The sequence below is a fragment of the Ictidomys tridecemlineatus genome, chromosome 12 (assembly GCF_052094955.1).
Source record: "Ictidomys tridecemlineatus isolate mIctTri1 chromosome 12, mIctTri1.hap1, whole genome shotgun sequence".
Lineage (NCBI taxonomy): Eukaryota > Metazoa > Chordata > Mammalia > Rodentia > Sciuridae > Ictidomys > Ictidomys tridecemlineatus.
The window spans coordinates 38,434,077-38,457,345 of record NC_135488.1 but is presented as its reverse complement, the minus strand read 5'-3'; the positions used below and the strand labels follow the sequence as shown (position 1 = coordinate 38,457,345).

General features: G+C 34.5%; 1 protein-coding gene across 2 annotated transcripts in view; it reads right to left on the bottom strand.

Moving 5' to 3' along the window:
* Eif5b (eukaryotic translation initiation factor 5B) overlaps positions 1-23,269 on the bottom strand; it is a 53,629-nt gene that overhangs the window by 27,983 nt on the left and 2,377 nt on the right. For both annotated transcript variants that reach the window (XM_013363413.4, XM_013363414.4), the window contains exons 2-6: positions 10,503-10,628; positions 10,318-10,402; positions 9,000-9,675; positions 7,236-7,453; positions 6,711-6,861 (exon numbers count right to left, since the gene is read on the bottom strand). In XM_013363413.4, the coding sequence (XP_013218867.1) occupies positions 6,711-6,861; positions 7,236-7,453; positions 9,000-9,675; positions 10,318-10,402; positions 10,503-10,628 (1,256 nt within the window). The remainder of the gene's footprint in view (positions 1-6,710; positions 6,862-7,235; positions 7,454-8,999; positions 9,676-10,317; positions 10,403-10,502; positions 10,629-23,269) is intronic.

The window sequence follows — 23,269 nt, the reverse complement described above, 5'->3', positions numbered from 1 at the left end:
CCTTTACTAAGAGTACTTTTGGCCATTCTAACACCTCAGTGTTTTCATACATTTTGAAAGTAATTCATAGATGTCCACAAAACATGCTGAGATTTTGACTAGGATTACACTGACACTGCAGATTAATTCTGGAGAACTGATTACCTTAAAATAAGTCTTATGATTTGTGAATACAGTATTTTTCCATTTATACAGGTTTACTCACTGCTGTTGATATACTCAATAGTATTTTATAGTTTTAAGAACAGTTATATGACTATTCAGATTGTGTTTCTTGGTAAGTTTTGGTACTTTGTCTTTTTAAAATGGCTCTATTTCATCTAAGTTTCTAAACTTCTCGGTGTAGAATTGTTCATAGTAATTCCATCTAAGTTCCTAAACTTCTGGGTATAGAATTGTTCATAGTTATTCCTTATTATTATTTTAATACCTGCAAAGACTCCATGCTTCACTCCTAATATTAGTTGGTTTTTTTTTTTTTTTTTTTTTTTTTGGTACCAGGAATTGAACTCAGGGGCACTCAACCACTGAGCCACATTCTCAGCCCTATTTTGTATTTTATTTAGAGACAGGGTCTCACTGAGTTGCTTAGCGCCTTGCCATTGCTGACGCTGGTTTTGAACTTGAGATTCTCCTGTCTCAGCTTCCCTAGCCACTGGGATTACAGGCGTGTGCCAACATACCCGGCTACCTTATATTAGTTTTGTTTGGTTTTTGGTTCTAGGGATCAAACCCAAGGCATCATGTATGCTAGGAAAGAGCTCTCATCCCCAGTCCTTTTTTCTTTTTCTTTCTTTTTTATTTTTTAATAGTTTTTAGATAGGGTCTTGAGAAGTTGTCCAGGCTGGCCTTAAACTTTTGTGTCCCTCCTGTCTCACCTTCCCAAGTAGCTGGGATTATAAGTAGTAAGTTGTGTGCCACCTGTGCCCTACTCTAATACTGGTTTTAAGCTCAACTTTTTCTTAGTATAGCTAGTGGTTTATCAATTTTACAGATCATTTCAAAGTTTTACTGATTCTCTACTAGTTTTCCATTTTCTATTTCATTATTTTTAATACTTCTTTCCTTCTGCTTATTTTGTTCCTTCAGTTTAAGATGGACTCTTAACCAAAGGATGTGAAACTTTTTTTTTTTTTTTTGTATCTGAGGCTATGTTTCCCTCTATGAACTCTGGCAGTTGCATGCATCTCACAAATCTGGATATGGTATACCTTTACCTGAATTCCACCCAGGGCTATATCTTCATTTTCATTTGACCCAAGACAAATTTTCTTGGGTTTTCTCTTTGACTTATGGGTTAATTAAAAGTATGTTCTTCAATTTCCCCATATTTTTGTGTATTTACAAGTTATTTCTACTATTCCTTCTTAGTTGAATTCTGTTTTGGTACAAAAAAAACATTATACATGATTTTAATTCTTTGAAAGGCTTTAAAATTTGTTTTATGACTCAAAAAATGACCTACTTCAGTGAATGATATGAATTTTAGGTTAGACACATACATACAGGATTGTTACAGCTTTTTTGGAAGATGAAGTTTTTATTGTTATATAACTTCCTCTTTATTAGAAATTTACTTTTTCTGATGCATATTTCAGATTAATAATACAACTCCAGCTTTCTTTTGATTAATGTTAGCATTGCATCTCTTTCTATCCTTCTAATCTGTATTGCAATAATTTAAAATGGACTTCTTATAGATGGCATATAGTTAGTTCTTGTTCTCAAACAATCTGCCTTTTAATTGGTATGATCAGATAATTCGTATTTTAGGATTATGGTTGGTTTTAGGCCTATTATTAGATTTCTTCTTGTTCCCTCTGTGTTCTGTTCCTGTCTCCCCCTTTTCTATTTTCTGTAGGATTATCTAAATATTTGGTATTTCACTTTGCCTTATCTACTAGCTTAATCAATTTTAGTGGCTCCTGCAGGGATTAAAATATTCATACCTAACTTTCCACATTATATTTACAATCAATATTTTACCTGGCACATGAGCCACTCAGAGGTAAGTCTAGGTCTTGTTCATTGGTTTATATCATAGTTCAGTTCTGGAAGCTTTGGCTATGCTTCTTTGGGTCTGTTCCAAGCATACACAGCTTCCTGGTGAGCCTGGGAGTAATGTCAGTTCACAAACAGTTATAAGAACCTCTTTCTCCAGCTCTCTTCTCTCCAGTTTCCCCTACATGCTGTGGCTCTCAGGAGCCCTTTCTGATTCCTCTGGCCAAAAAGATGAGTCTCTTTTCAGGTTTTATGTTCCAAGGTTGTTAGAAAGTTTCATATAATTGGGGCTGCCATTTGGCACAAGCAGCAAAAGAGAAAGAGTAAAAACAAAAATAATGGCAAGGCCCCTCAACTCTTCAGACATCAGAGGCCCCATTCCTGGCTCCTCCAGCCAAAGTAAAGCGGCCAAATGGGCCCATCATTCTAATGTTATAACAATGATTATACAAAAATGTATTCAATTCGAAGAAAACCAAATAACTTAAAACTTTTACAGATGAAAAGATGGAAATTCTGAAACTTTTCCTCACATCCCCCTCAAAGACCACAAAAACCTCCGCTGTCATTATGTAATTCCATAAATTTGGGACTATAATTGACTGAAATAGAACAAAGTAGAAAAGCCCAAAGTAGGCCACAGTTAAGAAGATAAACTCTACTTTTAACCTGTTTTTTCTCTCACAATACCAGAAAGACAAAAACAGATTCCATTCTAAAATCGGCTCTTTCAAAGTACTTCCTTAGTAGTAATGCAAAATTTGCCACCACTTATATATCTTCTGAAAATAATTATAATTTATCAGTTGTATTTTGCCTGACACACAGATTCAAGAACTAAAGTGGACAGGCATTCTGCCTTATAGACAAATAAATAACATTAAATAACGTGCTACAAGTTTCTGCAAAGGGCTAATGATCTCCAGTTAAACAAGGGATTTTGGTTTCTGAAAGAGTATATGCTAGGCAGAATAAAGCTCCCCCCCAAAAGAATATTAAAGATGTGCCTTAGATTAAGGACTCTGAAATGCAGAAATTATTCCAGGTTAATCAGGTAGGCCCTACTTAATCACATGATTCTCTAAAAGTCAACAGCTTTTCCCAGAGTGGAGTCTAGTGTTAGAGTACATGTGATTATGAAAGATGGGAAAGAGTGATGCAATGGTACTGGCTTTGAAGATGAAGGAGGGAAGTCATCAGTCATGGAATGTGGGTAGCCTCCAAAAGCCAGAAAAACAAGGAAATATATTCTCCCCTACAGTGTCCAGAAAAAAATATGTAGACCTGCCAATATCTTACCCGACTAAGACGTGGGTCAGACTGCTAAACTACGGAATTGTAAGATTAAAAAAATGCTATTTTAAACCACTAAATTTGTGGTAATTTATAACAGTAATGTTAAAACTAGGACAAAGTAAACAGACATTTTCATTATCATTACAAAAAAGGTTAATAATACTTTTGTTCACTTTGGCCAGCTTAATAACCAGATAAAAGCATATGCAAGGAAGATTCAATAAAGTGATATGGCCACAATGAAAATTTTTCATGTCAAGTCAGTAATCTGTTCTTATTTGAATTCATGGTTCTTATCCAGCTTTAAATATTTGTTTTAATATTTTCCCTTAAATAGAGCAAATTAATAAATATGGTTAAATCAAAAGAGATGGCAGAGCAGGGCTGGGGATGTGGCTCAAGCGGTAGCGTGCTTGCCTGGCATTCGTGCAGCCCGGGTTCGATCCTCAGTACCACAAACAAACAAAGATGTTGTGTCCACCGAAAACTGAAAAATAAATATTGAAATTCCCTCTCTCTCTCTTTAAAAACAAAAAAAGAGAGAGATGGCAGAGCTAATTGAGGTCAAATCTTATTCACAAGTACCATTACTAAGTCTAAGGAAATACATTTTTAAGAGTCAACAGCTAATGGTAAATTCCAGCAGATATAGGAAACCAATAAGATGACAAACACTGAGCAACATTATGAAGAATAAGAAGAAAGATCAAGGTCACAGATACCACTCAAGAAAATGTCTCTTCCAAGTATGTTCTATGTTATTTGACAAAAACACAATCGTATGCTCAATTTATTTTAAGTTAAGCTTTCCATCTAATTACATGTCTAACTACTCCTTAAAGTAGCATTTCTGAGACTGGTGAATTACTCCCATCCTAATTAATTCATGAGTGGTTTTAGCCTTTTAAATAGTCACCAGTCACATCTGATGTTTGTGCATTAACAATACCCAAATTTATTCTCTAATTTCATTTTTTCCCCAAAAAAGTATATGCCCAAATCAGAATAAAATTTTCTGAAATCTAAGAACTGTATTTCTCTACATCTATTGCCCCTAGCAGACATATAATATATAATTAAAGAGGTAGTCACACAGACAGTTTTAGATCTGGGTCACTGAGTCAGTTATTTAAGCTCCATGATTCACCATATCCTCATCTATATGTTGGGACTAAAAAATATATACGTAAGAGTTTACAAGGGGAAAAATAAACAATTTCAAAAGTTCATTAAAGCATCAGTTATAAACTAAATACACAATAAAGTATAAATATTACTATAATTATAGCCTAAGTGTCAAAAGGACTATAATATAAAAATCTACAAATATTGGAACAGGAAATTAAGGGAAGACCCATTATATAGTCTTCTCGAAGGAGCAGACAACAATATTAAACCATCGTATTTGACAAAAACAGAATCGTATGCCCAATTTGTCATCTGTAATCACCATTAATTACTGAACACCCTTAATTACAAGACTCCCTGACTTAGCAGCTGATTCCAGATTTAGGGTAGAATACATACAAGATAAACCTGAGATATCTTATTGTGTGAGAGAGCAAAAACCAATCAAAGATCAAGTAAAGTGATTTATTTATTTGGGCACCAACCTGAATGAACTGCCACTGGTCAAAGATGTTACGATATGAGCATCAAACTATAACAACTTCAAGAGATGAAAACACATCAATTATATGAAATTCCATTAACCTGGCACCCATACAACCAAAACACAAAATTAATCTCATGGGCCACCTATGGAGGCTACCAGGATACCAACTTTTTATTTTGAAAACTAATAAAAAGAAGTAAAGAATTAAGCACTTTTTCTGGATTTCATGTATGAACAGTATTTCAGGAAGTTTTTCTTTAGAGTCTAGCTAATTCGATGCAGAAGAAATGACAAAATTAGATTACCAGTCAATAATTCCTAAGGAATACAGGATATAAAATCACCAATTAGGCATTAAAGGTCTTAGGTTAAAAACTCAATGAAGGCCAGGCGCTGTTGCACACACCTGTAATCCCAGCACCTCGGGAGGCTGAGACAGGGAGATTGCAAGTTCAAAGCTAGCCTCAGCAAAGTGAGGCGCTAAGCAACTCAGTGAGACCCTCTCTCTAAATAAAATACAAAACAGGGCTGGGGACATGAGTGCCCCTAAGTTCAGTCCCCAGTACCAAAAAAAAAAAAGTCAATGAGGGCTGGGCACAGTGGCACACACCTGTAATTCTAATTACTTCAGAGGCTGAGGCAGGAGGATTATAAATTTGAGTCCAGCCTCCTTAATTTAGCAAGATCCTGTCTCAAAATAATAAAAAAGGACTGGGAGGGAGCTCAATGATAATGGGCCTAGGTTCAATCCCCAGTACCAGAGAAAAAAAAGAGTCAATGCCTCAATGCACTAATCAATCTTGATGTCACTGCAAGAGAGACAGCCTGATTACGTGTCCCCTTAACATGAGGCAAGAGAAATACACAGCATCAGTAGGAAGCAATCAAATCATTGGATTTAGAAAATTACAAGAGACAGAGAAGTATATTTGCCAACATCAGACACAATTAGACAAGTCCAGAATATGAGAAATTCTAAAGAATTATCTAGTATTATCCACAAATAAATGGCAAACTGAAATTAGAGGGTAGAATGAAGGTGATGTTAGTGAGACAAATATATCAATCAAATGTAATCTGTAGATCTTATCTGGATCCAGGTGTGAACTACTTGTAAAAGATAAGTGGAAAATATTAAAATATGGAGAGAAAAATCAGATATAAAAAAATTGTTTTGCTAAATGTCACAACATATACTCTATTTATGATAAAATGTATCCATTGTCTGTTAGATACAGAAACTAAAATATCTATGAGTTAAGGGAAAAAAAGGAGGGGGGGGGAACCTATCTGGGATTCCCTTTTAAGTATTCCAGGACAAAAAAGGAGGCAGAAGGGTATAACACAACAATGGAAAATATTGAGAATTACTGAAACGTGTTGTCAGGTACTCATTTTATTATATCTCTATTTTTGTTTGGGAGGGTTATTTATAGAAATGCCATCATTTACACATAAATTTTTGACCTAATAAAGAAGCCATCTTAGGCTCAGATGGTGGCTGAGAGGTGAAGCGCTGGCCTAGCATGTGTGAAGCACTGGGTTCTATCCACAGCACCACATAATTATAAAAATAAAGATATCGTGTCCACCTATAATTAAAAAATAGACATTTAAAATAAAGAAGCCATCTTCCTAAGGAATGAAAATACATCATGTATTCCTCATGTTTTAACTTTTTCACAATATTTCACAGGAATTTTCCTTCTAATTCAATTCTGTTCTCCTTAACGCTGTAAGGACATAACTGCATGAGAGAAGCTGCCAAACTATTCAGCTGATTAAGTGTACAACTTACCCTGAGCTTGTAGAAGTTTAAGGGTAGCTTCGGCTCTGGCTCTGGCTTCTCTCTGGGATTTAGTTAAAAGCTTCCCTTCTTTTTTTAAACGTTCTTTTCTTTCTTTTTCTTTTTGTTTTTTCCTTTCTCTTTTTTCTTGTTCCAATCGCTCCTGTGAAAGAATACATATCAGATAAAAATTGTATTAGCTAAAAGAACTGTAAACTTTAAAGTAAATAACTCAATAAACAAAGTTCTTTAGATAAATGCAAAGTACTACTGGGAGATTCTGAATGAAAATGTTGTACATACACTATTATCAATTAACATCAGAGGAGCTTACTGTCAATAATACATTAGCAACCTTTGTCTCTACATGAGGAAATCAAAGGTAGGATTTTTTTTCTTTTCATAACATTATCTATAACAAAACATTAGTATAACTAAACTGCTATACAAATAGCAATCTTAGAAACTGGAGATACTGAATAGAGAGATTTTAAGTAAAATATAACATTGATGTTGCAAACTTCATGAAAAATATACCTCTTCTTTACGCTTTGCTTCTAATTCTTCCAGTCGTTTTATGCGTTCCTCCTCTTCCCTCTTCTGTCTTTCTTCTTCTTCTTTAAGTTTAGCCAGAGCTTCTTGCATAGCTTTTACAGTTGCTTTGCTAGGTCCTTTTTTCTTCTCCTTCTCTTTTTCTTCCTTTTCCGCCTTCTTTTTCTTTTTATCTTTTTTCTTTTTGTCTCCTTCATTGTCATCTACCAAAAAGAACAAAGATAAAATATTATTTAAAAAAATATAAACAAACATGTTCTTTCCTATAGAGATAATGAACAAATCCTAGCTAGAGTTCAAAGACAATAATGGGCTAGATGTGTGTGATCAAAGCATCCTGAGGGGTCTGGGGATATATAGCTCAGTTGGTAGAGCACTTGTCTCACATGCACAAGGCCCTGGATTCAATTCCCAGCACCACAAAATAAATAAGTATCCGTGTGTGTGTGTGTGTGTGTGTGTGTGTGTGTGTCCTGAGCACCTGAATATTTAGAACAGCTCAATATAACCTGCAGTTGGTTTGCTGATGTGCCTACAATGCTGGTGTTGGTCTGAGCTATCCTAGTAAATATGAGAAGACAGAAGGATTCTGGTGGCAGCAGCAGGAGGGTAATATTGTAACTCAGGTTTCTCTTACACCATGGTACCTGGACCAAGTGGCTGGCACATGTAAGATGCTTGTCTGAAGTTCTAAAGAACAGAATGAACTAAATACTATTTAAGTTCTTTAGCTAGTTTCACTTTTACAAGATGGGGATGATGATAATTATATCTACTTTAAGTGACTATTAAAAGAATGAAATACAAAAATATACATAATTATACTCCAAAAAAACCTAATGAGTTTAAAAGTTCTGAAGCTTTCAAGGTGTTTCTCCTCAAAAAAATTCAAGAAATAAAAACTTCAGTGGTTAAAAATTTTTCCACTGCATGTTTTGAAATCTAAATAAAAACTATTCTAAATTTTAAGAATAAAGTGCTTCTGTGTAAATCATTTGACCTTTAGCTATTTTTTCCTCTAGGTAAGTGAAGGAAATTGAGTAGAATGTTTTTCTTAACTGGTTCTATATTAAAATGTGCTTCGTTACTATTTACATGATGTTAACTAATTTTTGTATTTTAATTTTACTTTTTTATTTCACAGACCATACTGCTTTTACAGACAGGAAAGGATTTAAAGATATCTGACACTGAGTTTTCAGAATAAAGTTTTCTTTAGCAATTTAAACAGTCTATTAACAGCAAAAAAAAAAAAAATAGTTCTTACAACAAAATTCTATAAAACCATCCATCTGGGAAAATAAACCATTTGAAAGACATTTTATGCTATATATGTAAATGCATAACAATGAAAATCAAGCAAAAAGTTGTCAGGGTTTTTTGTTTGTTTGTTTTTTGACGTGCTGGGGTTTGAACCCATGATCTCTGCACTCTAGGCAAGTGTTCTATTACTGAGCTAGACTTGCAGCCCAACCTGTCTCCCTTAAATATATGCTACGTTGCCCAGGCTGGCCTTGAATTCCAAAGTACAAGCAATCCTCCTGCCTCAGCCTCTAAGTAGCTAGAATTTTGAGTGTAGTAGAAGCTTGCCTCTTAGACGTAATTTTTGAAAGGCTTCTTATTATTTAAAAAGTTCCTTTATAACCAAGGACAATTAACAAAATAACTCTAGGGCACAGTGATCACAAATTAGGGCTGGGTACAAATCAAAACATTTTTGTGCTTTCCCCTACTGCCCATATTACCAACCTTCAGCAGCTATGGGAGTCTCTCCTTTTTCCTCAGAGGTGGGGGTAGCTCCAGTGTCAAGAGACACTTTGGATTTTCCAGTGTCCTCTTCAGATTTCTTTTGAAATTCTCTTTGTTTACTCTGATCCTTTTTACCTGTTTCTAACTCTTCTTTTTCTTTCAGCTTCCTCAGTTTTGCTTTTTCTTCATCTCGTTTTTTTCTCTCTCGCTCTTTCTTCTCTGCTTTCTTTTGGGCCACTGTCTTAATCTTGAAGGAGGAGTCATCATCTTCATTCCCGCTCTCTACATTAGGACCTGGCTTATTTTTTTGATTTTTTTTCTGTCCTTTTCTAGACTGCAAAAATTCATCTGATTCATCGCCACTTTCACCAGAAGAATTTACTCTGGAACGTGCTTTAATTTTTTTACTGTTATCCTCATCCTCCTCTGACCCATTCCATTTTTTATTTGATTTTTGAGCTTTCCCTTTAGCTTTTTTAGAAAGTTTATTACAGTCATCATCATCATCACTCCCAGAGTTCATTTCCACTTTTGGTTTTGCAGTCCTTTTTGATTTTGAATCTTTATCCTCTGATTCTTCACTATCATTATCATCAAAACTGTGTTTTTTGCCCTTCTGTCCTTTCTTCTTTTTATCTTGTTTTGAGGCAGATTCTTCTTCATTGTTTTCTGTTGGCTAAAAATTCCCATTGTTAGAAACATTAACATAATCATTTTCATTTTTTAAAAGTAACTGAGACCCCTCAGTCATATGCTTTACTAAGTACACATTTCTTAAAAATCTCTCAAAATAATTTCAAAATAAAGTTTCTTATTGTTTGTTTTCAACAAAACAAAAAAGCGTAACAAAGCACCAGAGGCTTGACTAGTCCTGAGATATATCACTACACACATTTTAAAATCTACGTGCTCTGAAACAAGCACTAATCACCAACCTACATTTATTAAATGGCATAGAAAACCTAAGGGGAAAACTTAGTTTCCCATTACTTTGAGACTTAAATAAATTCAAAGGATAAAAAAGAAAATATAGAAAATTAAAGGTGGAGATGGAAGATGACATCCTATGTCCAAAAATGTACCAATTTTATTAGTAGGCAACATTCAACAAATACCTTTAGATTCACAAGTAACACATTTTTGTATCTGTGAAAGGTTTTAAAGTACATTATTCTTTCCTAAAATTTGTTTTCTCCCTTTGCATCAGATTTTATAAACTAATATATCTACATTTATACATTTCCAAATGCAGCTCCCAAAAACAGCACTGGAAGAACTAATGGAACACGAAACACAAATGGGTAAAATAATGTTTCACCTTCACAGCAGCAGTTTCTCTGTCAGCTTTGATGCCTTGAGCTTCCAAAGACAATTCTTCCAGTTCCTTCAGAATATCATCTTCACTAGAAAAAGAATACAACACATTTTGAAGCATTTGAATAGTTTATTAATTGAATCCAGTGCCAAAACCAACAAAAATCAAATATATTCAAATATACTTACTCAAAGTCCTGCTTCTTTTTCTCTTTTTTCTTTTTCCCCTTTGACTTTTGAGGTTCCTGCTCCTTGGCAGCACCAGCTCCTTCTATTTCTGCAGCCAAGGCATCAAGATCAATGTCATCCTTGGCACTTAAATGAAAACAAAGAAGACCTAAATATTACTCAAGGGCAAATAACCTATCATAGTCACACAAAAAATTTTATTATTTGAACTTCGTTCATGCACTGGTAGCAAAATGAGAAAATACTCAACAAGTTCTTTTCATGACAACACAAGTATCACGAGTACTTATCAGCCTCCTTGCATCTACTTCAATAAAATGGCTGGGTTATATGGAACTCAGAGTTATAAGAGCTCAAAAATAAAAATATAAGTAATCAGGCATAGTAGTGCACAGTTGTAATCCCAGGGACTCAGGAGGTTAAGGTAGGAGTATTACAAGTTTGAGACCAGACTTGGCAACTTAGCAAGATCCTGTGTCAAAATAAAAAAGGGCTGGGGGTGTAGCACAGTGGTAGAGTATACCTTGGATTCAATCCCCACTATCACAAAAAAATAAATAAGTCAATCCCCACTACTACAAAAATAAATAAATAAATAAAAATCTAAGTAATAATAATAATAAAAAAACTTCCACAGATATTAAAGTTTTGTTTGTCTAAATGGAGAAATTTATAAAACAGAAAACTTTAAGGATACCTTAGGTACTATCTTGACTATCATCAACATCTAAATACCTGGAGTTTGTACATTTTTATTTAGGATAGCAGAAACTACAGAGCTAGAAGAAATTTCAAATATCATCTAGTCTATTGTCTCATTTACCAACAGAAATACTCAAAAATTTAATGCCTTGAGGAAAATGACCACACTTTTAAATCTACACTGAATTAGCAATGATTCACAAAATAAAATCCAAAATCCAGATCCAAACACTTTCTGAACCTTTCACATTCCTGGTTTCATTTCTGGCTCCATTCCTTAATATCCTCATCTACTAATATTACTTGGGGTATCCAAACTACATTCCAGTTAAAACTTAAAGAAAATCAAGGAAGTCAGTCTGAGATAGTCAAGCAGAAAAGGTAGAAAAATTCTAAAGAATGACACAATAAGAAACCAAAGAACTCATGAAATAGATGAATGTCTTGCATGAAGATGCTTTATTCTGATAAAGATAAGTTCCTAAATGTTGAGGAACCAAAATAGCTAATAACAATTTAGGGGTGGCAGAGGATGAAATGAGAGAAATTACTTTACCAGATTTCAAACCTGACAAACAGCACACTTCAACCAAATAACCAAAGCAACACATCAGGAACTCAAGCCCAATTCTGATTATACTCCCTTCTCTAGAAAATAGGAAATAATCTAATTTCTGAATTATTTGCTCAAAATTTCAGCTACAAAACTAAGCAAATATAATACGATGTACTCTAATAGCTTCTGAAATAGCTTCTGAAATATTCTTTCAGTGAGCACCAACTTTCTATGGTTACATGACAAAGCAAAAGACTTAGTCAACTGAAGAACAAAGTTGGAAAACTCATTACCCAATACTAAGACGTACAATAAAGCTATTACCAAGACACAGTGGTAATAAGTAGCTTTATTGTATTACCAAGACACAGTGATGAGAAAGAACATACATGGGCCAATGGTATGAAAAGCCCAAAAACAGACCCACACCAATGCTATCTCATCTGTGACAAAGGAGAAAATTAAATAGGAAAAAATAGCCCTTTTGCCATATGGTGCTTGTACTGGTTGTCCATGTGCCAAAACCCACCAGCACCATGAACAAGAAAAACTCCACAAGGGCTGGGGATGTGGCTCAAGCTGTAGCGCACTCGCCTGGCATGCGTGCAATCCAGGTTCGATCCTCAGCACCACATACCAACAAAGATGTTGTGTCCGCCGAGAACTGAAAAATAAATATTAAAAATTCTCTCTCTCCTCTCTCTTAAAAAAAAAATTTAAAAAAAAAACTCCACAAAATTTGTTTGTTGATCTTGCATTTGGCAATGAGGTTTTAAATAAAACACAAAAAGCAAAAATCATGAAAGATAAAAAGGATAATTTAAACTCATTAAAATTAAAAAATGTCTGCTCTGAGAAGGATACTGGTAAGAAAATGAAAAGGCTAACCACAGACTGGGAGAAACACATGCAAAATACTATGCTTACATGTACTAAGACTTGTATATACTAAGAATTATATCCAAAATATACAAAGGAACTCTTAAAACTCAAGAAGAATCCAATTAAAATATGGGTAATTACCTTGCAAAAATGATACACATATGACAAAAGAAAAAAGTGAATGAAAAAAAGTTCCATATCATCTGTCATTAGGAAGTGCAAATTAAATCAAGGAACCAGCATTTCTTACCTATTGAAATGGTTAAAATCCAAGAAACTGACAATACCAACTGCTGGTAAGAATGCAAAAGTAGCTGATTACAGGATACAGACAAGGTAAGACTGAAATATCTTGTAGTGTCAGAAAGTAAGCAATTAAACAAAACCAAGAAAAGTCATGCACCCACATACTTGTGTACACACATACACACGATGTTGAGAATATGACAAAAGGATATATAAACCAACTGAAAGAGCTTCCAAGACAAAGGAAGCAATTGATTAATTAATTCGTTAGTTAATTAACTAGAGCAACAAATTAAAATAATGTAATATTAAATTGTAGTCAAAAATAGTATCTACAATTACAAAATAATATCCAAAAGTTCATATTGATAAATGGCTGAATAAATTAGGAAGAGACAATCTGTGTGGAGGCTAAATAAATTATGCAGAACTCCAACCTTAAAGAGGTACAATATAATTTCACACTCCTAAATTCTGAACTATGCACCATGACTTCCTACCAAAGAGTACAAAATGGAAAGAGAAATTTTACAATGTAGAAACCTGACAAACAGCACACTTCAACCAAATAACCAACATCAATATCAATAACAGGTTGAAATCTGAGAAACTATCACACACAAGATGAGTCTGAGAAATGACTACTCTAAATGTAACGTGATACCCTATATGGGAATCTTTGAACAGATATAGGACAGTAAGTTAAAAAATAAAGAAATCTATACAAAGTATTCATTTCAGTTAATATATAATTTTCCTTAGTTGTAACAAGTATACCAAGCTAATATGTTAATAGACAAGGAAAGTGGATATGAGGTATACGGGACTCAGTACTATTGCCACAACTTTTCTGTAATTCTAAAAATGAGTACTTTTTAAAAAGTGAAGGGGGGAAACCTATCATTTATATTCAATCCTAAGAAAATAAAATATTCAAGTTTAACAAAATATGTACAGGACGTATATGTTGAAACTTACAAAATACTGACGTAAGAAACCTAAGAAGATAGAAACAAATGAAAAGATAACAATCCTCCCCCATGACATACAGGTTTAATAGTAATACCAATAAAAACTCCAGCAAGATATTTAGGATGCAACAAATACTAGATTACTCTAAAATTTATACAGAAAGGCAAAGGAACCAAAATAGCTAAAAATAATTTGGGAGTGGCAGAGGATGAATGAGAGAAATTACTTTACCAGATTTCAAGGCTATATATAACTATAATAGCAAACTGTGGTACTGGTACAGGGATAGATACAAATCTACAGAAAAGAGAAACCAAAATTAGCCCCAGAAAAGTATGGCCAACTGTGTGTGTGTGTGTGTGTGTGTGTGTGTGTGTGTGTGTGTGTGTTTAAGTTGTAGATGGACACAATACCTTTTTTAAATTTATCTTTCTGTGGTCCTGATGATCAAACCCAGGCCTCACATATGCAAGACAAGCACTCTACTACTGAGCCACAACCCCAGTCCCCCAACTGATATTTTATGGGTACAAAATATAAAAGAAGTTAAATGTAAAAAGAATAACTATTCCAAAGAGCATGCTGGTGCAAACTGCACCTCTCCTACAATTAAAAAACAAAACAAAACAAAACAAAAAAACCTCAATCTCATTTCTCACACCAGAGTGAAAATTTAAGTGAAAAGCATAAAAACATAAAACTTTTAGGAAAGATACAAAATGTTTAGGATCTAGAAACAGGCAAGATTTAAGACTTGAAATTAAAAGCCCAATTAAAAAAAAGATCCCTATCACAATTAAAAACTGTTGCTGTTGGAAAGATCATACAAAGGGAATGAAAAAACAAGCTTCAGAGTAGGAGAAATATTTAAAGACCACCTCTCTGAAAAAGGACTAATATCTAGAATGTATTTTTAAAACTTTCAAAACTCGACAATAACAATTCAAACAACCTAACAGAAAATGGACAAAAGGCAAGAAAAGGCATTCCACTGAAGAGGATATATAGATGCCAAACAAAAGACATCATTAGCCATTTGGGAAATGCAAATCAAAAACCACAGTGGAATAATACTATACAATCAGATACCACCCTTCCAAATAGAGGTAATAATCAATGCTGGTAAGGATGTAGAGGAACTGGATTATTCATATAATACTGCTAGAAATGTAAAAAGGAAGTGCCACTCTGGAATAACCCATCCACTTTTTATAAAACTAAAAATGTACTAAACGTACAACCTAGCAACTGCAGTCTTTCACATTTATCCCTAAGTAACAAAAATTTATGTTTACAGAGATACTCGTAGAAAAACTTTTGTGGCAGTTTAATATACAACAGTCAAAAAAGCAGAATACAACCCAGGTGTCCCACAAAAGGCAAATGGCTGAATAAGCTGTGGTTCACTCCCATTCTGTGGAATATTATTCAGCAATAAAATGGAAGTATAAACTATGGATATATGTAAGAATTTGACTGGAAATCAAGAGAATTAGGCTGCATAGGAAAATCCCAAAAGGTTACACACATACAGAATTCCACTTATATGACACTTTTGAAAGTACAAAACTTTACAAATGTAGGACAAATATGCAGTTACCACGGGTTAAGGACAGGCAGGGGAAGGATATGCAGCAGGGAGATGAGTGTGGTAACCAATGAACAACATAACAGATCCTTGCTGTGATGTTCTGCATTTTGACTATGGCAATACAGTTCTACACATGTGATGATAATGTATAGAACACACACACACACACACAGCATAAATGAAACCAAGCAAATCTGAAGGTAACCAGTGGATTTCATTAATGTTGAAGTCTGGGTTATGATACTCTAGTCCAATTTTGCCAGATGTTACCATTGGGGGAAACCATTATTAAAACTGCATGCAACTCCCAATGATCTCCAAATAAAAGATGATTTTTTTAAAAAAGACACTGCTAACAAAATGAAAAGGCATGCTGCAGACCAAAGAAAACATATACAACACATGTATGTTATGATGAATTTGTTTTTAATATATAAAGAACTCCTTAGAAACCTATGTCAAAAAATAACACATACTTAAACACTTAACAAATGAGATGCAACAATGGCAAATAAACATGTAATAATAAGATTATCAGTGCAACTAATAAGAAAATATAAATTAAAACCACAATGAGATGTCATATGCAGACACAAGAATGACTAAAATTAAAGACTGATAATACCAAGTGCTCAGATAGAATGTGGAACAAGTGAAACTCTTGCACATCCCCGGAAGGAATGCAAAAAGGTACAGCCACTTTGGAAGATACTACTTCTTAAAGTTAAACATACATTTATCATATGACCCAGCAATCCCACTCCTAGGCATTTACCTAAGAGAAAAATGTGTCCACACACAGACTTGTACTCAAATGTTCACTACATTCATAACCACAAAAAAGATGGAAACAACCAAAATATTCATCTACCAGATAATTTATAAACAAACTACTATATATCTGCACAATGGAATACTACACAATGATAAAAGAACTAATGCTACCTGCATTAAAGCAGGTGAATCTGAACAGCATCATACTAAGCCAAAGACTACATACTCTATCATCCACGTATATGAATTTCTAGAAAAGGCAAACTTAGCAAAAAACAAACAGAAAGTCCCAAAACTATAGTAACTACTGGCTAAAAGCCCTACTGTATAGAAAGGATCACTTACATAGAGTCATGAGAGAACACTTGGGATAATGGAAATAGTCTATTGATCATCACACTGTACATGTTTAACTCACTGCACACTTAGAAGTTTATGAACTTTGACAATCATACTTCAAAAATTGTTTCATTTGAATTTCCAGTAGTACTATAAAAATGGATAAGAAACAAATACAGAAAGTATTTTAAGAGTTTACAAAAAATAGTTAAGATTAAAATTCTGTAGGTCTAATGTAAGTTATGGAAATAATAAATCTTTACTCTTTTCTGGTAATTTAGCATACCATGTGTTAAAATAATGTAACTACAAAGGAAACTTTTTAAAAACATGATATCCATTAATTATGTGCAGGCATATATTCAACTTTGGTGTTTGGCTTTTGGAAAAATTAAATAAAAATCATATGTAAAAATTAAAAAAAAGAATGGAATGGGGTGTAGCTCACTAGTACAACGCTTTTTTCTAAACAGTGTTTGAGGTCCCTGGGTTCTATCCCCAACACCAAAAAAGTAAAACAATAACAGCAATAATTTTGAGATCAATATAGCATAAAGTCTTTTAAAGATACATGGAATTCCAAATAGAAAATTTCATTAAATGATGGGCATTTTCTATTGAAAAACCATCTAATGAATGTGAATTTAGTCTTGAAATATAAAAAATTCAACTCCTTTCTAAATTATTACACAATTCAAAACCCCTAAATTTCTAAGACTCTCTCTCTCTCTCTCTTTTTTTTTTTTTTGGCGGTGGGGGGTGGGTACCAGTGATTGAACTCAGGGACACTTGACCACTGAGCCAAATCCCTAACCTTATTTTGTATTTTATTTATAGACAGGGTCTCACTGAGTTGCTTAGCCCCTCGATTGCTGAGGCTAGCTTTGAACTCTAAATCCTCGTGCCTTAGATCCCAAACTGCTAGGATAACTAAAAACAGTTAATATTAAAATTATGAAGGTCAAATATAAATCATCATTTATATCTTCCATATCAAATGGAAGTTGTTTCCATCTTCAGGAGAAGATGGAAACAACTCAAATATTTACTTACCAGATAATTTATAAACAAATTACTATATATCTTCACAATGGAATACTACACAGTGGTAAAAAGAACTAATGCTAAGTGCACTAAATGATAAGTCATCATTTATCATGTGCTACCACACCCAGCTCTAAGACTCTTACCAGCTTCTCTAGTGCCTCTTAACCAGCTGTAGAGATTTTATTTATTTTTAATATTTTTTAGTTGTAAATGATCTTTTTTTTTTAATTATTTTTTAGTTCTTGGCAGATACAACATCTTTGTTGGTATGTGGTGCTGAGGATCGAACCCGGGCCGCACGCATGCCAGGTGAGCGCACTACCGCTTGAGCCACATCCCCAGCCCGATCTTTTATTTTATTATTTATATGTGGTACTCTCACAACAGTACAACAGGATCAAACGCAGGGCCTCACACATGCCAGGCAAGTGCTTGACCGCTGAGCCACAACTCCAGGCCCTCAGCTGTAGAGATTTTAAAACCTGACTCAAATGCCTATGACATTGAGACTTGAGGGTCTCTGTCTACTCCCCTTTAATGTGGGGACTCTGATTGCTTGATCAATAGATAATAGATCAGGAATGATGTTCCAATTTCTGGGCCTATGCCTTAAACCAGCAGCTCTACTGTCTCTTGGGATGCTCACTGCCAACCTACTGTCCAGGCCACAGGGAAAGGTCAAATACAGGCTCCAGCAGACAGCTCCAGCAGAGGTACCAATGATCAGAAGTGAAGAACAGAGTGAGGAAACGCATAAGATGATCCCATTACAATCACCACCTGACTGTGACCAAAGAGACCCCAAGCAAGATCTACCTAATTAAGCTCAATCAACATCGAGAGCCATGAAAAGAGAGTGATTTTTATTGTTTTAAGCCATTAAGATTAAGACGACTTGTTATGACAAATAATTTTAATTTAATTCCCAGTTCCATAAGGGAGGGACCTCAAAATCAAGTTTTAAAAAAAGGTATCAGAAAAATTAATTGAGCTTTTGCTAATATAGGAATGCTCAACTCAAAATCCACATGGGTGCAGTGGCATGCACCTACAGTCCCAGCTACTCAGGAGGGTGAGACAGGAGGACTGCTGGAGCCTTAGTCTGGGCAACATGGTGAGAATCCTTCAAAAAGAAAAGAAAAAGAAAAAAATTCCATTACAGGGAATATTACATTTCTAGTAGAAATGGTTACTAGGTCCTGCTATTTAAAGTATAGTTTCTGAAGAAGCAGTTTAGGTGTAGACTTGTAAAAAAGGCATCATCTCAGCCTCCATCCCAGATCTACTGACTCAAAATGTCCATTTACAAGATCTCCAGGTAAACATAAAGTTTGAGTTGCAACTGATTTAGATTCAACATAGCAATATCATTCCTCACATTAATGTGGCAAGTTTAAACTTCACAAAATTTTATATTTGCTACTATCTAAGAATATTTTGAGCCAGGTGCAGTGGCATACACTTGTAGTCCCAGCTACTTGGGAGGCTGAAGTGGGAGGATCACTTGTGCCTTGAGTTCTAGACTCATTTGAGCAAATCAGTGAAATCCCCATCTTAAAAAAATTTTTTTGGACTTTACAATTGCATAAGATATATACATAGTATGTTTATAAATATAGATTATGAAAAAATAAAAGTAATATACTGATGAAAATTTAGGTCAACATTCTCAATAAATACTTGAAGGATACAACTTATATCCTGGAATAACTAATCACAAAATAAACACTAACTTCAACTCATAATCTTTGTATTACACAGAAGTGAATCTGGTCCCTGATCACTGTTAAAAAGATGAGTTCAACCTAACTTACTCTGTACAATGCCTAGCATAACCAAATAAATATTAATAAAGATTTCATATAAATAACTACTCTCATGAGAGGGTAATTTTGAATAACCAACTTGCTGAACACCACCAACATTGGAAATGGTATACTTGTACAGAATTATTGACAATAGAGTAGCAATTGAAGTTCTTAGTCACCCCTTGCTACTCAAAAGACCTAGAAACACAAATCATACTCCTGCTCCTTCCAATTTAACATGCTGTCCTCATATCAAATTTAATTAAAATTAAAATAATAAAGATGCCAAGTGTCCCAAATAACCAAATAAAACATAGTGGACTCCTAAATAAAACCAATTAAAAACATTTTAATAGAATATGGTTAAGTTTACCTATTACATTAAGAACAAGAAAATCCTAAGTCAGAAAACATCCAGAGCATTAACATGCCCATAGATACCTTAAATTGTCTTTACGTATGACTCTAGAACATTCTAAGCACTTGTAAGACACAACATTAATGATGGCCAAACAGCTTGGAAAATACCTCACAATTGCCTAGATCTAATTTAGAAATCCCTAAATAGCAATTCTCAAATTAGTACCCCAAATCTGGTTCAGAAATCTAAAACTAACTTGGGAGATCAAAATTATTTGCAAAATAATAATTTTTGAAGGGCACTGGTCTTTTTCATTCTCATATTCTCACAACAGTACAATGGAGTGTTTCTTCCAATGCCACATATATGTAATAATATTAGAGATCAAATGCACAAACAGAATCTAGTGATCTTCTTTTTAAACCGGACAGTAAATAGATTCGCAAAAATGTTTAACAATGTCACTCTTTCCAGGACTTTTTTGAAAATAAGATTTGGTATTAATATGTAATGTATTTTAATTTTTAAATAGGTATATTAAAAACTTCACTTTTAATATGCAGTGTGATAAGGATTCAAGAGATAACCACATGAACAAAAGCCCTTCCATTCATTAGTCATGTAAGAATGTAAGGGCCAAAAAGTTAGGAAACTATTATTCTAACTTAACCACTGACAGTTCCTTGTAAAACAATGCTCTGTCCAACAGAGATCAACTGCAAAGACTGCAATAAGTCGACAAGGATAAAGCACTGCTAAAGGGCAAGTAACACTAAAAGTGGCTGAATCAGCTTCACACAGAGATTCCCTGCATGGAAGGCTGGAGAGCTTATTACCAACAATTGGGTAAGCTGCTTTCTTCTTCATTTATGGCAAAGTTAAGACTTTTTCCCTATTAAATTTTCTGAAGTTGTAACAGAAAAAAAAAACTAAACTAAGTGAATTTTCAGATTATGCATTTTTAACCTTAAAAAGATCCAAAGATATACAATATAAGTCTTTCAAGTTAATTCAAATATTGGCAAGTGAGAAATGAATACCTTTTTTTAATCTAGACTATCTAAACTACAGGTTGAATATCCTTTGTGCAAAATGCTTGGGACCAAAAGCGGTTTTGGATTTCAGATTTTTTCTAGGTTTTGGAATATTTGCATATACATAATGAGACATCTTAGGGATGGGACTCAAGTTTAAACACAAAATTAATTTGTTTCATGAGTATAACTTATACACAAGGCATGAAGGAATATTTTGTACAATATTTTTGGTGCACCTGCGTATTAATGAAGTCAGGTATGGAACATGCCACTGTGGCACCACATTTGTGCTTAAAGTTTCAGATTGAGCACTTCAGATTTCAGATTTTTCAGATTAGGAACCTTCAACTTGTACTTTCAATTTCCAGAGATCGTTCCCTCTCCAGAAATATTTATAGTGCCTCCTATAGACCCATTTCCTTTCAGAACATTGGTTCCTTAAGCATATCACCTTGTTTTCTATCACAGGGTCCCTGCTACACTGATCATACCTGACTAGGATAAAATGTCTAAGGTAATTATTTAAAGGTTAGGCAGCTATCTCAGATAAGGAGAACTCCCACTACAATGGAATTCATAAGTAGTTACAAGAGTATTATTTTGTAGTGTAAAAAACCACAGCAACAAATAATCTGATGCTTAAACTACACAGAACTTTACTCAATCCCAAAAAGATTCTCTAGGACCTGAGTGACAAGGTAACTGAGTATGGGATAAATGAAATAATTATCTTCCTCCCCTTTATTTTTAGGAGGGGAGTACATCTGGGAGACTTGGTGGGAGAAAGGTTATATCAATCTCATTAATTAAGGTAACATGCCAGATGCCTTATTATCTGAAAAATCTACCACACTTACTACCAACTTTAAATAGATCATTAAAAAAAAAAAAAGACCAGAATGAAGAATTGGTGAATAGGAAAAACTAGATAATACAAATCTTTTTTTCTCTGCACACATCATTTAGAGACCACCCAACATACTGTGTAAAAGGAAATAGTAGGACATCACTAGCACATACAAATCTCCATAAGGTCTTCTCATGCAAACTGATGACTAAGAAGGATATGAGAATAAATGGAAATACTGCCTTATATTGTTTCATCTGTGCATACTGAATCCTATCCTTTGTCTCATCAAAAGCTTCCCTAGTCCAGCCAGGGTGTCGAGAGGCACGCCTATAGTCCCAGCAGCTCAAGAGGCAGAGGCAAGAGGATCCCAAGGAGTTCAAACCCAGCCTCAGCAAGGGCAAGGCACTTAGCAACTATGTGAGACGCTATCTCTAAATAAAATTCAAAACGGGTGGGAATGTGGCTCAGTGGTTGAGTGCCTGAGTTCAATCCTGGGTCCAAAAAAAACCAAAAAAATGCTTCCCTAGTCAACTGAAAAAGGCAAGAAAACTTGCCAAACACCCTATCAGGAATCTCATTCCCCAAAAAATTACACAAGATAAACTAGAATTCTAGAACTTTTTTTTTCTTTTGGCACCAGGGATTAAACCCAGAGGTGCTTAACCATGGAGCCACATTCTCAGCACTTTTTATTTTTACACAAGGTCTCACTCACTAAGTTGTTTAGGGCCTCACTAAATCACTGAAGCTGGCTCTGGACTTGCTGATCTTCCTGCTTCAGCCTCCCAAGCAGCTGGGACTACAGAGGCATGCACTACTGTGCCCAATTAGATCTTGGTCTTTAAACAAAGTTCTTGAATTCAAAAAATACTATAAATATCTCAGTCACTGATAAACATATGCTAAACAAACAAAACTAGATAAATCTGGGGTCCCAGCTCTGTGGTAGAACACTTGCCTAGCATGTGTGAGAACTTGTGTTTAATTGGAAATCAACACTGAGCAACTAAGTTAAAAACAGTCATTAAACAGAGTTAAGAACACTCAAAGATTTTATGAAAAGTGGCTTCACACCTTCCCTACTATGACAACTAATAAGCAGCTGCTCATTTTTGTACTCAGTTCCACCTGTCTAGAAACGTGTTTGGTTTAGGACAGCCCGGGAGAGGCGGGGAGGTGGAATACAGTAAAATCTTTAAACTGGGGATCTTCATACAAGTTTGATCAGATATATCTCATATCACAAAAAGAACAGTAACCTAAAATGGTATTTTCTCCTCCCAGACCTTCTACCTAGTCTGCATTCCTTTCCCTTTTATGAATATTCAAAATATTCTTGAAGGCAATGGCACACACCTGTAATCCTAGCTGCTCAGGAGGCTGAGGTAGGAGGATCACAAGTTCAAGGCCAGCCTTGGGAACTTAGTGAGAACTTGTTTCAAAATAAAGAATTATAGGGCTAGGATTGTGGCTCAGTGGTAGAGTGTCTGTCTCTCCTGTGTGACGCACTGGGTTCGATCCTCAGCACCACATAAAAATAAATAATTAAAGGTAGTGTTCCATCTACAACTTAAAAAAAATAAAAAGTAAAGAATTTTAAAA